The sequence below is a fragment of the Cucurbita maxima genome, unplaced genomic scaffold, assembly GCF_002738345.1.
Source record: "Cucurbita maxima cultivar Rimu unplaced genomic scaffold, Cmax_1.0 Cma_Scf00016, whole genome shotgun sequence".
Taxonomy (NCBI): Eukaryota; Viridiplantae; Streptophyta; class Magnoliopsida; order Cucurbitales; family Cucurbitaceae; genus Cucurbita; species Cucurbita maxima.
In genome coordinates this window covers 3506870-3523098 of record NW_019272032.1, presented here as the reverse complement: position 1 = coordinate 3523098, position 16229 = coordinate 3506870, and the positions used below count along the sequence as shown (strand labels likewise).

General features: G+C 36.5%; 3 protein-coding genes and 1 non-coding gene across 4 annotated transcripts; 1 reads left to right on the top strand and 3 right to left on the bottom strand.

Annotated features, from left to right (window-relative positions):
• The first annotated feature begins 5849 nt into the window (after window positions 1-5849).
• Window positions 5850-5923, top strand: TRNAN-GUU. Its single transcript has one exon. It is a non-coding gene; the product is annotated as a tRNA-Asn (tRNA).
• A 273-nt stretch (window positions 5924-6196) lies between these two features.
• Window positions 6197-9578, bottom strand: LOC111491479 (elongation factor G-2, chloroplastic-like). The gene is made up of 4 exons (XM_023140402.1): window positions 9233-9578; window positions 7276-8690; window positions 6658-7170; window positions 6197-6575 (listed from the first exon to the last, which is right to left on the bottom strand). The coding sequence occupies exons 1-4, from the start codon at window positions 9471-9473 to the stop codon at window positions 6408-6410; spliced, it is 2337 nt and encodes a 778-aa protein (XP_022996170.1). The 5' UTR covers window positions 9474-9578; the 3' UTR covers window positions 6197-6407.
• A 1030-nt stretch (window positions 9579-10608) lies between these two features.
• LOC111491486 (21 kDa protein-like) lies at window positions 10609-11422 on the bottom strand. Its single transcript, XM_023140411.1, has one exon. The coding sequence runs from the start codon at window positions 11370-11372 to the stop codon at window positions 10725-10727; it is 648 nt and encodes a 215-aa protein (XP_022996179.1). The 5' UTR covers window positions 11373-11422; the 3' UTR covers window positions 10609-10724.
• A 612-nt stretch (window positions 11423-12034) lies between these two features.
• On the bottom strand, window positions 12035-13658 carry LOC111491485. The gene is made up of 8 exons (XM_023140410.1): window positions 13435-13658; window positions 13215-13361; window positions 13010-13107; window positions 12820-12892; window positions 12669-12729; window positions 12506-12591; window positions 12331-12420; window positions 12035-12219 (listed from the first exon to the last, which is right to left on the bottom strand). Exons 1-8 carry the CDS (start codon window positions 13540-13542, stop codon window positions 12154-12156), a joined length of 729 nt encoding a protein of 242 aa, XP_022996178.1. The 5' UTR covers window positions 13543-13658; the 3' UTR covers window positions 12035-12153.
• Window positions 13659-16229: the final 2571 nt, after the last annotated feature.

Genomic DNA, 16229 nt, shown 5'->3' with positions numbered 1-16229 from the left:
TTTTTTTTTTTTTTTTTTTGTATTATTTATATATATATATATATATATATATATATATATATATATATATATATATCCACCCAAGTCTCTGTTGCACGCGGGCTCTGGTTGGTCGGTCCGGTCCGCATTTAAATTTTTTTAATTAGTTTTTATATAAATACTTTTTTAGAAGCTTAGTGGGTCCCACTGGTAACCGACCAATGAAGAATACGATGGGGACACCTCTCCCTCCAAATCCTAGAATTAATTATTTTTATGTTTTATTTGAAAAAGGAAAGCAGCGGCTCGGCTATGTGAGCGGCTAAGCCGAGAGAAGGAGACCAGCTGGCGGTTATTTTGAATGCGTGAATTTCCGTGCCGAGGGACCATGGTGGAGACTCGGGCCCAGCTGAACAGAATGATGTCTTCGGGAGTGAGTACGTGGCGGCTAATGGTCCGGCGTGGGCTAGTCCATGATCATTAGGCTCACAATACCGGGGGGTAAAATAGAAAAGGAAAATATATGGGGCCCAGCCGTTATCCTATGTGTGGGTCCCGCAGGCGGGCCATACGGTTTGCTTTTTTGCCAGAGAAGCTCACATGCCACGTGTCCCACACTATTTGATGATCGAGAATGCTGATAAGTCAAGTCACGACTTTCTGGTTTCTTTAGGGTTTGTTTTAGTTTTTTATTTTTTTCTTTTCCTTAAATTTTTATTTGTCTCCATATAATAAGGCCGGTTACGCGCCTAGGGATAATGGGGGCCACTAAATTAAATATCAATATTAATATTATTTAGGGTAGATTATAAATTGAGTTTCTCTATTTTGATCAACACTTTACTAGACTATACTTCATATCCAATTTTCCCATCTATTCTTCCTTTTTCTTATATTAAATTATAATTATGTGCTAATTTAAATATATCTCAATGGATTAAAATAATATATTATTAACTGAAATGTCTGAATCTCTCCCACACAAAATATTTACAATTTTCATACCTACGTTCTTAATTTACCTTTAATTAATCTATGAATATTATAGGTCTATAAATTGTTAATATAGTCTTTAAAATTGACTTTTTTTTTTCCTAATAAAATTGTTAATATAACTTAAAACTAAATAATTATCAAATCTGTTGTTCACTCAAATTATTATTCATTCATCTTATCAACTTAATTAGAACATAAATTCATTGTTATTAAAGTCAAAATTGAAAATTTAAATTCTGACGTCTAAAATAGTTAATTAAATAATTAACTAAGACATTATCATCATTGAATTAATTTAGAAAAAATAATTTAATTTAATTAACATTTTTTCTTAAAATCTAACAATTATTTTTTGGTTTCTTTTCTTCCGCTTTGTTTCCGAGGAAGTACAGAATTGAAGCAAAAGTTTCACACGTGAGCCAAGTGTCATTTCTGGCCCCACATCATACTTGCGTGGCATCATTTTTTTTTTAAGAAGAAAAAAAAAAAAAGAGGGTGAATTAGTAACAATAATAATGATTTAAAGTTTTAATTGATTAGAGATTTAACAAACAGCATTTTGGTAGGGTAATCAAGTAGTAATTTCCGCATAAATTATGACCCATTACTAATTTTATTTAAGAATTGAGTGTTTTAACACTTTCAAATTCTTTACACAATCGAAAATGTTTTTTTTTTAATGTCGTTTATCATTAATTAGGTCAGATATGTTGGGAAAATGTTGGAATTTTATTACCATGTAACTATACATAATTATAACTGCCAATCATTGTAATATGTCTTCCAATATATAGTAGGATAGGTATATATATATATATATATATAATGAAATTCTCAAATATTCCATTTATTAAAAAGTGTTAGATATGGATATGTACACAGATACACATAAATCTAAAATTAATAATGGTAATAATTATTAAAACTCTCCAATATCATAAATTTATTAATTTCCACCTACAGTCACATTTTATTTAAAAAAATTAATTAAATTAATAATTGACCATTTTTAAATGTTAAGTTTTAATTCTTCAAAAAAGTCTAGAGAATGGATGCATGAACTAATTTCAAATTGAATTTATTAGTGATGGTTTATGAATTTAATTGAAATACAAAGTATCAAATTTATAATGTTAACACTAACTTGATGGCACATCCACTTTTGAGTTAAAGTGAGTCGAGTGTTTTAAGGCAAAAACAAGATAGATTTCATTAACCACATTAGCTTATCATTCTTTATCTTCTCACTTATTTACCTCGAATTAAACACCAACACTATTTAATTATATTCAATAACAACATTTTCACTTTTAACATTTGAAAATCAAGATAAATACAATTTAAATAAATAAATAAAGAATCTCCATATTGAAATTGTAATTTTCAACCAGCCCAATATTTAATTATTGAATTCAATGAATAAAAATGCAAACTTTAATTATTTGAATATTTTTCATATATTTGACCTCGACTATGCTCGAATAAGCATTTTAAACCCTAATATAACAACTTAAAACAATCCAATTCAATGATGATTTAAATAATCAAAGAATTCACATAAAACCCAAGTAGTTCGAAATTAAAAAAATATCTATCTAATTGAACTAAGAAACTAATAATAATAATTGAGGCGTAATTGGGATCTTGTACACTCAAATTAATATCTGAATCTTGAATACAGAAAGTTGATGAGAAATAGGAAGTGGAAGCAGAAAGAGTAAGAAATGGTGGGGTTGAAAATGTTGATGATTATGGATATAAAGTCATTATTGTTTTGGTTCCCCACGTTCAACAGAGATACATATAATACATATTCCAAAAAAGGGTTCCTCTTACATATTTTCAATCCCAATATGAGAGCCAGAGGCTTGTATCATAAGATTAATCCAAATTCTTGAGCTTTTCAATCCCAATTCCATCCCTTCTATGATTGCAAACTTGTTTACCCAAGAACACTCTCGTAAAGATTAAGAATTTAAAATTTTTCTTAATAAGAACAATGCCTCTACTCTCTCATATTTGGGCTTCAAATAGATACCAAGCTTGTTCTACTCTCTCATATGGCGAAAACGCAGGCAGCCACCAAAAGCAGTTGAGATTTGATGTGAGGGTTGAAACAAGATAATTAGATTGACCCAAATACTGATTAAAGAAAGGAATGAAGAATTAATAAATATAATCATGAAACATCAAAATCAGCGTAGTGATAAGACATGGACCAAAAGGGTTTTGTGGGTGTAAATATTATGTGTATACCTAAAAAGGAGAAATATGGAGTAAAGATTTGGCAAACATGAAAACACACGTAGCAGATACGCTAAAACAAAACAACAAGCTAGCAGCTATACCTTAACTTTATACGTTTTTTGTGTATATAATTATTTCATAGAATTGAATACGACCATCTACCTGCATTTTCCTTTCATTTTCCATATGCTCCATATCATATGTCTTCATTTCATTCATTTTTATTAGTATCATGGTGTGTTTGTTTGGGATGTTTTGGTTTCCATGAATTATGTTTGTTCACTTGCTATGTTTTTTTTTGTTGGTGAGATCCCACGTTGGTTGGGAAGAGAACGAAACATTCTTTATAAGGGTGTGTAAAAAGGAAAGCTCAAAGAGAATAATATATATTAGTGGCGGGCTTCAGCATTGTGTCAGCGAGAAGGCTGAGCTCCAAAGGGGGTGGGCACAAGGCGGTGCGTCAGCAAAGACGCTGGGCCCAGAAGGGGTGGATTGGAAGTCCCACATCAATTGGAGAAGGGAACGAGTGCCAGCGAGGACGTTGGTTCCGGTGGATTGTGAGATCCCGCATGGACTTGTGTGATTACATTGTCCCTGTCCTCTCGTATATCTTTCTAAAAAAGATGTTAAATTACTCATTTAGGCCTAGAACGAACTCTTAAATTTGTGTCTATTATATATTACAATCTAACACATACATGGATAGTTTTAAACTTTTAAGTAAGGGTCAAATTAGGAATGAGAGCCATTAAACTTTAAGGAGACAAAGACTATAGCTCCAACCTAATTTCAACTATATTAAAATTAAAGACAACAAAAAAACATGCGACGTTCATTTTCAAAGAAATAATCAAAGTTAGAAATTTAGAACCCTAAAGACAATACAATACGTTAGTTGCTTGGGTTTGAGTATTTGACCGTTGACTACATTAGTCAACCACACTATTGGACACCAAATCACATGCTCCAATCAAGAGGCATCATTTTGTGTTTGTTGGTTATTGGCGTGGAGACTAATTATTACCATTTTTTTGAAAGAAAAAAAAATCTAAATACATACTTAAAAGAGTCTAAGACCATAGTTTTCTTCTTCTCAACACCTACGTGTTACTACTACTTACGTATTTTATTTGGTATTGATACCGTACATGACTTTTAAAATCATGATAATACTATTGTCGAATATTATCAAAATATTTTGAAGCATGAATATATGACCCTTTACATGTTACGTTTATTACCCATGCAATTTGGTCAATTAGTGAATATCGAGTGTTCTAGCAATTATTCGTAGTAGTATACAATCGGTTTACGTATTAATAGGGACTTTTATGCTATAGCTAATCGAATAATAAAAAGATGAACTTTTTCCTAAAAATATCTACTTAATATGATATCATTGCATGATCCTTGAAGAGTCATGTTATTATTCCATTATTTAAATTTGAAGAGTGATGGTTTGTGGGGGTGGGTTCCATAAGCAATAAGGGCAACAAAAACTAATGCCAACTGCCCCTATTTTGCATTCACATCTTTGAGCTCATACCACCCAAGTGTGAAACCAATGTAGATTTAGATTCGGATTTGGATTTTGTTAGGTAAGATTTATGAGATCACTTCACTTCTCAATCATGTGTTTTCTTTAATTATTAGTTTCATATCATATGTTCATATTTCTTCAACATACCCTACACCGCTTAATTCCCCAATAATCCTTTCATTTACTTAAAACATTATTATATATTCGAGGTAGAACATTCCCATTCATTTTTAACTTTTTTTTTTCTTTTGAGTGTTTCCTATGTAAATTTATTTTTCATAAAATTATAAAGATTAAATTTACAATTTAACAACTTTTTAAGGTTGAGTTACTATGTTGGTTCTAATTTATTTCTCTTGAACTTAATTTAAATTTCAAACTCTTTGGGTTTTAAATTGTTTTTATTTTTAAAGTTTGCAATACCATTTTCGTTCTTTCTAATTCCAAGTGGTTTAAATTTATTATTATAAATCATTACGACAAAATATGACATGTTTTTTTTAATAAATAATTAAAGAAAAAAAGTACTGTGGACCTCATTTTACTCATTTGTTTTCTATCAAAATTGCCTCTTACAGAATCATGACACAATGGATTACTTTCAACCTTAAAATCATGACATATCTCAACAATTATTTTTATGATAAAAATAATTTCATCAATCTATCTCAACATATGTGGACCTCATTAAGAGTATGGTTTTCTATCCTAATATTCAAGCACAGTAACCCTGCTTTGAAGGATGCCACAGCCCATAATTCCCGCCATTGAAGCTTCCCTCATCGATATATGTTTGCAAAAGACTATATCTAATCATCATTGGGCTTAGAACTTACCTAAATTTTTGTTTCAAAAGGAAAAGTTTACAAAATTCAAATGAAATCAGTTCAATAAGTCTTTTTCTTTTTCTTTATAAAAAAAAAAAACAAAAAAAAACAAAAAAAGAACGACTACTCCTGGGCCTCCATGATCGGAATAATAAACGGAAATCCGGTCAGTGGGCTTACGTTGTTTTTCCTTTTTTAAATTTTTCCTGAATAAATATAAAATTTAATTATTTTATATTTGAAAGTCCGAACAAACATCTGCTGGAGTAGCTCAGTTGGTTAGAGCGTGTGGCTGTTAACCACAAGGTCGAAGGTTCAACCCCTTCCTCTAGCGTTTTCTTTATTTAATTCTCAACTGATTTTTCATTTTCTTTCATATGATATTCTAGCAGTTTGCAGATTGAATTGTGCATTCAATTTATTGTTATCATTTTTCTTTTCAGATTTAAGGACTAAAATATCTGAAAATCACCGATATTGATCACCACTACTTACAAAAATAGTGAGTTTTTTTTTTTTTTAATTTAATTTTTATTTTCTTTTTTGGGTGAAATTTTAGTCGTTCCTCCAAGATGCATAATGTAAATAGATATTTTGGCTTCCTCGATTGGGAAATTAATTATACATTCAAAATTGATTCAATTGGGTCGAAATTTAACAAATGGACAGCCAAGTACTTGAATAAGTACACCTTGCTTGAAGGGCTAAGTGTCCCAGGAACAGCAATCATCTTTGCACAAACATGGCATAATTTAATAACACCAAGCCCCTGACCCAACAGACAAAGAATCGCAGGTTGTTCAAAACAGGAACCAAAATCAAGCAGCAACTTCTTGCTCCTTGGTGGCAAGCTGGTTCTGGATGTGCTGAGGTACCACATCGAACTTGGCTAATTGCATTGTGTATGAAGCTCTCCCTTTTGTCATCCCCCTTAGTGTACTGACGTATTGAAACATCTCTGCTAGAGGAACCAACGAATCCACCACCTGCATTCATTCAATTCAAAGCTTTGTTCGTTTAATGCTTGTTTATTGACCAAAGCAATTATGTGTGGTTATTGTGGCATACCTTGAGACCCCCAGGCTTGTCACCAAAGCTATTGATCTGTCCTCTCCTGGAGTTGAGATCTCCAATTACATCTCCAAGATGTTCCTCTGGGGTCACAACCTCGACTTTCATGATTGGTTCGAGCATTTTAGGACCTGCTTTCCTCATCCCTTCCCTGAAAGCTCCCCTGGCTGCAAGTTGAAAGGCCAACACACTTGAATCTACATCATGGTATGTACCATCAACGAGCACCGCGCGAACGTCAACCACGGGAAAGCCAGCAAGAACCCCATTGCTCATACACTCTTCCAATCCCTTGACCACCCCAGGAATGTATTCTTTTGGCACTGCTCCTCCCTTGATTTCACTTTTGAACTCGTATCCACAGCCTGCTTCCATGGGTTCAAACCGCACTGTGATATCAGCAAACTGTCCTTGACCACCGGATTGTTTTTTGTGCACATACTTCACTTCCGAAATTTTCGAAATACTTTCTCGGTAGTTAACTTGCGGCGCACCCACGTTAGCCTCAACCTATTTAAACCAAATTTTACTGTTAACTAATTTTCTGCAAAATGGATTTTCAAGCAATAAAGATTTTCATGGTTAGGAGTAAAATGAGAAGCAACAAATACAAACCTTGAATTCCCTCTTGAGCCTGTCAACAATGATTTCAAGATGCAACTCTCCCATGCCTTCAATCACAGTCTGGTTAATCTCTTCATCACGTGAGAAGTGGAACGATGGGTCTTCTTGAGCCAGCTTGATTAAACCAGTTGCCATCTTATCAACATCAGCTTTAGTTTTGGGCTCGATTGCAACCTTAATCACAGGATCAGGGAAGTCCATCCGTTCAAGTACAATAGGCTTATCTGGATCACACAAGGTTTCACCAGTAACGGTATCTTTAAGACCGGCAAGAGCGACAATATCCCCAGCAAGGGCCACCTTTACATCCTCTCTGCTGTTTGCATGCATTTCAAGAAGTCTACCAATTCTCTCTTTCTTTCCTTTGTTCGAGTTCAATACATAAGATCCTGCAGAAAGTTTACCTGCGTATACTCTCACAAATGTTAGTGATCCTACAAAAGGATCACTCATGATCTTGAAAGCTAGTCCTGAAAATGGTTCGTCATCACTGGCAGCCCTCTCAACTATCAGTTCTGGGTTCTCCGGGTCCGTTCCCTTCATGGGCGGCAACTCAACTGGAGAAGGTAAATAGTCCACAACAGCATCAAGCAATGGTTGGACCCCCTTGTTTTTGAAAGCTGAGCCACACAATACAGGAACAAAAGAAGCAGATATCGTCCCCTTCCGAATAAGCCTCTTAATGGTCGACTCATCAGGTTCAATTCCTTCCAAGTAGTTATCCATGGCTTGATCATCCAACTCGACAACAGTCTCAACCATCTGAGATCGATAGTCTTCAGCGAGATCCTTAAGGTCTTCTGGAATATCTTCATACGCAAACTTAGCACCCAACTCTTCTCCCGACCAAACTATAGCTTTCATTCTCACAAGATCAATAACACCCTTAAAGTTATCTTCAGAGCCAATTGGTAACTGAATAACAAGTGGCATGGCACCCAAATTTGTGACAATCATGTCTCTTGTTCGGAAAAAGTTAGCTCCAAGGCGATCCATTTTGTTGACAAAGCAAATTCTGGGAACTCCATACTTATCAGCCTGCCTCCACACAGTTTCAGATTGTGGTTCAACTCCAGCAACACTGTCGAATAGGCATATCGCTCCATCCAACACTCTAAGCGCACGCTCCACCTCAAGTGTAAAATCGACATGACCCGGTGTATCAATAATATTAATACGGTGTTTGTTCCAGAATGTAGTAGTTGCAGCAGAAGTAATGGTTATTCCTCTTTCTTGTTCTTGCTCCATCCAGTCCATTGTAGCTGTTCCCTCGTGTACTTCCCCTATCTTATAGTTTCTCCCTGTGTAGTATAGAATACGCTCTGTTGTAGTCGTCTTACCGGCATCAATATGAGCCATGATTCCAATGTTCCTATAGTCTTCTAGCGGGACCGAACGCTTTCCATCTGCAAACAAAAGATGAAAATAAGTATATCCCTATTGAGCAGCTTCCTTGCATAACTTGTATTTGTGAAAGAGTAGGCGGCTGTCTTAGAGAAACATCAAACTGGAAAGTTCAGTGTTTGCATAAACATATCAACTGTAACCAAGGCCACATATTGTTAAAAAGAAAATACACAAGGTGTTTCAAGAAACAATGACCAATATGAAACTCACCCCTGCAAGAAATGAAAAGCAAAGAATTGAAAACAAATAGCTAATAGCGGTCAAATAGTCCTAATACTTCAGAACACATCCAATTCTGTAGGCTTTCGTAATTTAAAATATGAAGTGGGTATTATTGGCAATGAAGGACATTGAATGGAGCCTCCTTCTCAGAACCAAAGTTATTCACATCAAAATTGAAAGTATGTTAAAACATGCAAGTAAATAATACATTCAATGCTATGGAGCTTCCCGAATTCAGAACTCTGGCATATAAAGTAATCCGAAACCCCAATTTAAAAGTGATAATTCGCCATAGAAGAACAAGGTGGGGAAATGATACCTTCGGCAGCCATAGCAAAGACAGAGATGTTGCGTCTGTTCTTACAGAGGTTTGAGGGAAGTGATGAGGCCACACGAAGGTTTCTACCGAAGAATTGGGAGCGGGAAGAGAGAGTAAAGGAAGAAAATGTTCGCGACGAACGAAGTAGAAAGGGAGTTCGAGAGAAAGGCGTTGCAGGCCTTCTCTGAGAGCCATTGAAATTGCACACAGATGAAGCTGCTCTCACTGACTCTGCCGCCATTATCGTTTCCCTATCTCCTCGTTTCTCAGAGAGAGATTTGGAACGGCAATGGAGTTTTAGAATTCGTGAAATAGAGCGGCTGAGTTTCCTTCGGATTACGGCCAGTAGATAACATCTCCAAATTTTTGATTTTAGAAATTATTTCCTTCCGGGGACTACCCTCGTAAATCACGATAATAACCCAATTGCCCCAACTAATATGTATTTTTTGAAACAGTATTTATAGTTTAATCCAAGGTTATAAAATTATTTATTGTAAGATAGTAATTTGGAAAGAAAGTAAGGGCAAAAGTGTAAAACATGCCACTTTTGAATTGACAATGGGCCAATAAAGAGCAGGTTTGGAAGGTGCCACATAGCCTTGTAATTCCACGCCGCAGATTATAGGTGTGGTTTTCCAACTCGAACCCGAAATCACTCGCACGTGTGTACGTATACATATCATTCTTGTATTGTATAATATGAGGATATGCTACTAATTTAATTTGGAGTTGTATAAATAATAGCTTCTGGGCTGGGTCGTACCAGGTAGGCCGAGCCCATTAGAAGCTCTAGGAGAGCCTGTACTTGGGCCCATTAAATATTTGGGCTTTAGATTATTGGGCTTTTCTTACGATAAAAAGATTTGTTGACAATATAACGATCGAATAGAAACTTAGTATGTTATTCGTGGAAGGATCTTAAGCCAACATTTCAAAGATAAACTAAGTTAACAAAAATAGATGCATTTGAGAGTTTAGGTGTCTTTTACGTGATAATAATTACATTCTCCTTTCCTTTCAAGTTCTCAACAACCAAATAGAAACAGAGAGGAGAGAAGTGGGTATTCCAAAATGGCTTATACCGACCAAGCGTAGCTACTTGGGACCTTAGCCTTCACATTGACTCCATTACCAATAATGAATATGGAGAAGATGGGGAGGTTGGGGGCAGTTACAGTAGTTTGACTAGACAGAGTATGGGAAAGGTGAGTAGCATTACTAAAATTGTGGGTTCCAACAAGCCCCATGTGCCCGTCCTATCAGATCCCCTTTTTTGTTGTGTGAGCCTGTGCAGTGGCCTCTGCAGCAGCAGAGGCACCAAGAATACAAAATGGGGGACGTTAACTAACAGGGCACATAAAGCTAATCGACCATACAAACAAACACAAAAGTTTACACAACTTAAAGCTTTCCATTGCAAAATCACTATTGGAGCAAGCCCAGATAATATACGAACAAGCCTAACACACTCCGAATTCCAAATACAACATTAGTGCTTTTTGTCGGCAAAGTGATTAACAAGAGCGAGGGCATTACTAGTGACTTGAGCAACAAGTGTAATCTTCCGGCGAATCGCTGCCTTAACTTGGCCATCCAAGCGGCGGCTGGCGAACCCATCAAGGCAAGTGGTTTCATCAGTCAGGGCGGCGCTGACCCAAGTTTGGACATTACTCAAGTGCCACAACAAGTCCCCACCAGCTGTTCGACGCAAGTCCCTGAGCTCTTTCACCGACTGTCTGAGGCGGTCCACGGTGTCGCCCATGTTCTCAATGCAGTCTTTCAGGGCCTGGTACTCTAGTCCTCTGACTGCACGGCCTTTGGCGAGATTGGACACGAAGGCTGCGGCGTAACGGGATTTGTTGAGGCTGACGGAGAGGGCGGTTTGGGTTAGCTGACGGCCGCTCTGGCGGATGGAAGTGGCGTAGGCTGAGAGGGAGTGGACGCAGAGCGCCGGGTAGCGAGTGACTCTGCAGGAGGACTCGATGAAGCTCGTGGCAGTGGCTGAGTGTGTGGGTGCGGCATTGTGGAGGACTACAAGGACGAGAAGTGGGAGTGAGATCTTGAGATTTGGCATTGCTATAGTATGGAGGGAAAGGGAGAGGAGGACAGGGTATTTTATGCCACAAAAAAAAGACATTTGGAAAGTATTATATAAATAATACTAATACTCTCTAATATTTTATTATTTGTTTTTAGTTTAACAATATGTGAATCTTGTAATTTAAAAAAGAATAAAAATATATATATATAGAGAGAGAGAGCAGAGACTTCCCACATGGTTTCATAAAAAGTGGGTAAGGTCTGTTTCATCATCCACTTTTGAGTGCATTATTGAAGGCTGTCTTTATTTATTTCCCTACCTTTTGCTTGAAGGCTGCCACTTTTTTCTCGGCCTCCTGTCTGCCATCCAACAAAAATAACTAATTCAATTTAACCTAAAATAAAATATAATATTGATCGAGAGGTAATGATATTATGAGTTTTGGGAAGGGATTAAAGTGGATTATCATTTAACTCAACAAAATTTGATTCCTTCAAAATTATTGTATGGATGTGATAACAACAACTAACTAACCCTCGAAGAATCCGATTCTTACCTTTGAATTTTGGGCTGGATTCCAGAAAGTCCGGAGACAAAGTCAAAAATATCCTTCACTATCTTCTCATCAATCTCATAATACCCGGATCATTTGTTCCCCGCCAGGAAACGTTCATTAAATAAATTAATCGTAGGAAACGTTCATGAATCGGGTGTTAGGTCGATTGGTTAGGACAAGCACCGGGTGAGTAGAGATCATATTTAAGGATTGAGGAACTCAAATAGATAGCTTAGAAAATTTCTATGAATTCTGAAAAAATTTGTTTAATAAGTTATTGAAATACTCAGTAACTGTTCTAGTTTCTCGCAATCCAGACTACTAAGCTGCTGTCATGTACTTGAGAACAGCCCCTCGAACCTTTTCCATGAAAGCAGCAGCATCTTTCTGCATATCGTCAATGAAGAAGATTCAATTGCCAAGATCTGTGTTCGTAAGCTCTAAAGATGTTGTTTGAAGCTAACATGGTGAAAGAAGAAATTCATCAATGGCTATTACCTGGTTACCACTTTGCGCATTGGCTATGTTTTCGTCGAGAAGGGCTAGTAGCGATCGATTGAGCTCGTTTCGTTCCACCATATCCAACAACTACAGAATAGAAACGACATGGTCAGCATTTTGGTTGCAGGGTCAGCTATAAACAGCAGAGTGAAAGAAGAAACAGAACACATACGGTAGCTTTTACATCCTTTGATGTTAAAATTTTGGTTAAGCCTTCCCTTGCTTTTACCAGTTCGCCTTGCATTTTATCATACGCTTCTGTAACACAAAACTAAATGAAGTATGTTATAAAACGAAGCAGCCCAGGGAAAAAGGAATTAAGGTTTCAGACAGACCTATTCCTTCTTCTAGCGCTTTCTGTAATGCTTCTAACTCAATCACTCTGTCTTCCATGGCCTAAACAATCAAGGGAATTGCTTGTTTAGTTGTTATCGCGATGGCATCGATCTTCATCTAAGGAAATTTTAAAACATGACAAGAATTGACCTCAGTTTTGTTAACAGCAAATCTAAGCTCTCCCAGCTCAAGTTTTATACTCGAAAAAAACTCCTCAGTCAGCCTGCCATTCAGTGCATGTTACAGCCAAGAAAAACATAATATGATCAGACAATGTTGATATCAGAGCTGATTGAGCTAACAGAACTGGAAAAATTAGAATCCTGTTTCAATCACTAACCTGGGTCTCAACCTGGCGATTTCAAATTCAATATCCTGAGCTTCAGTATCAAGAAAATACTCAATAAGGCCAGTCACGTTGTTCGGAACTACACGAGACTATCCATGAACACAGATGAGAACACAATCAGTAAACTCTGACAAACCAACAACAAACCCAATTGGAAAAAGGTCATGAAATTGAAAAACCCAATTGCTAGAATTACCGCTCGAAGCAATTGGCGGCGTTCTTTCTCTTCCCGGACTTGGCTTTCGAAAGCCTCGCGAGCTTCGGCGTCCCTCTCCAGCCGCCTTTTGAACTCTTTTCGAGCGATATGGCCGGTCTGAGGTGGTCCAAAAATGCCTTCTGGGTCCTGAATCGAACAAATCTCTGATAAAGAAGGAAAAACGGAAGTGTAAGAAGAAGAGGAAAGATTAGAAAGATACCCATCCGACGCAGGTAATGGTCTTTGGGATGGGGCGAGTGCGGGTGAGAATCGACGTTGATGAAACGTGGATGGTGGTGGCGGTGAAGCCGAACCTAAGAGCGGCCATTGATGGGCTCTGTGAAATAGTGAAAATGAAAAGATTGTAATTCTCAGCCACTGGTTTTTGGGTCCTCGTCTCACTCTGTAGTACTCTGCACCAGCGTTATCCGTATGCGAATGAAGCTCCCTGTGGCGGGAAATCTTAACCGTCCAAAGCGTAAAAAGACAACCGTTCGTTTTTAAGGGTTCTACCGCCAACCTAAACATAACCATTACTTCTACTAATCCAAAGTATTATATCTTTGATTAACTTAGAATTTAGCCACAACTTTTTATTTATCACAATCTGGGTCTTTCTAATTTTTGTATATATTTTAGGAAGTAATATTTTTATTTGCATGTTTAATAGGTTTTTATAACTTATTTAATTACAAGAGGATAAGAAATTTAAATTCAATACGGGAGACATTCAAACTTCTGATCTTTTAGTCAATCATAGAAATCTCTTATTTGGTCACGATCACACGACTCCCTTAAAGTGAAGCGAGTTAGTTGTAAACTCATTAAACATTTGTTTCCCTCAATGATGCACTTGTGGGCTCGTTCAAACAGGCCTACGGCTATTGTAAGTGTAGTCCTTAAAAGCAATCAGTGAGCTGGGCCGTAGCATTTTTGTTACTGAATTTCTCTCACATCTAGCATTTCCTCCACATATAAATCTTCCACACAAACACAACCGCTGGGTCCAATAGTTGCGTCCATAGTGATTCGACTGCCGACAAACATATGGGACGAATCTACCATACTCCATTATCACACAATCTAACCCTCTCTCAAATGCATCAGGGTAAGCAACAAAAAAAACTCCTTCTCTTCTCGTCTTACGAGCATACCCTATTCAAGATTTTTAAAACGCGTATTTAGGGAAAGGTTTCTACACCTTTATTAAAAAAAATTCATTCTCATTCCTAACTGAGGAGATGGACGGAGTGAGAGTGGATGAGCTAATTGCGATCACCAGTTGCCCTCCAATCAAATCCCTTATTTGCTGTTTTTTCTCCTAATCTTCTGTTCTCATGTCCAATTAGGTGATCTATCCTACTCCATCACACCCAATCCTTACTCAACTCCCTCCCCAGTCAACACCCTCATTCACCTGCTAGATTTGATGATTAAAATACATTAATTCATCATACACATTTAAATTCTTGGTTCTTAAGTACTTTTCTGTAAAATCAATGAAATTAAAAGTCCCAAGTGAATGTCTTTTCCATTTACTTTCCAACAAAAAACCTATTGAATTGATTGTTCGTTACTCATTCCCAACTCGCTTCCTTCTGTGTGTCGGCGTTTCCATCCATCATTTTGCTTCCCAAATCTGTGCCACAATACTTTTTCTTAAGAACAAATGACGATTGCATTACCCACTAATGGCGTAAATAATTGAGGTGATTAAAAACGTAATCAAAGTTTATTTAAGTTCATAATTTGTTAATGAAAGAATTGAATTGGGTAGGTGAAGAGTCGCTTTTTGATATGGGTTAATGGTGTTTGAGCTAAACATGACGCTAACAAGTACTTGGAGATCGAATACTTCATCATTAACCTAAGTGGTATGGTGGGTGGCAAAGTTGGTCATTTTTTAGGGTTAATTAAAATAACCCATTCGTCTTTTCCTACAAAAATTAACAAAAACATTTCGCATCCTTTTTGATCCCTCTCCACTTTGTTGCATTTATAAACATCCATCCAATTCAACTACGACCTGCCTACTTCCACAGTTCCTTTTGGGGGTTTCGTTAATTTTTAAACGCAATGGGACTCTTTGTTTCAAACTCAATAAGAGAGATTCATGAATTGGGTATAGTAGATTACTGTCTTTTATCATGAATTTAAGTACCAATTTGTAAACCCTAAGCCTAAGATGACGTATTTTTCTTAATTAATAGGGTTGTGCTTGGATTAACCAAAAGAGATGAGGATTATTTTGTTGTTAGGGTTTGTGAGATCCCTCATCGGTTGTAGAGGGAACGGAACATTCTTTATAAAAGTGTGGAAACCTCTCCCTAGTAGACGCCTTTTAAAATCAGAAGGTTAACAACAATGTGTAACAGGTCAAAATAGACAATATCTACTATAAATGGTTTCAGAACAAGTCACCATACGGAGCTTGAGTGGTGTTAGAGTCAGACATTGAGCAGTGTGCTAGTGAAGATGAAGCATTTCTTATAAGAATGTGGAAACCTCTCTCTAGTAGATACGTTTTAAATCTAATACGAAACGGGTCAAAGTGAACAATATCTACGAGGGGTGAAAGTATTATTACATCATGCATGTACTAAACATTTAAACGAAAGGGTTTTGTGTGTTATGAAACATCAAAATGTAAAATGTTTTGGAACCCAAAAAAGGAAAACTCATACGTGGTTGGTTTTGCATAGTTACAAGAGACGAGACACCGTCGGAACATAACAAGTGTAGTTTATGTTGTTGAACTACAAAGGAATTTGTGTCTTCTTTTAAAATTATGTCTGTACCTGGTCAAATGGTCTTGTTTTGCAGTATCTTCAAAGTAATTTTAAATATATGCTTTATTTTTCCTCTTTGGACACTTGGCATCTGAATTATCAACATCGTCTCTTAAATTTTCTCATCAAAATGACGCTTTGAATTCTCATTTCTCTAAATAATCACTAAAACTAGATGCATTGAATGCTTTTGAAAGTACGTAACAAATTCATAAACTTTCAATAT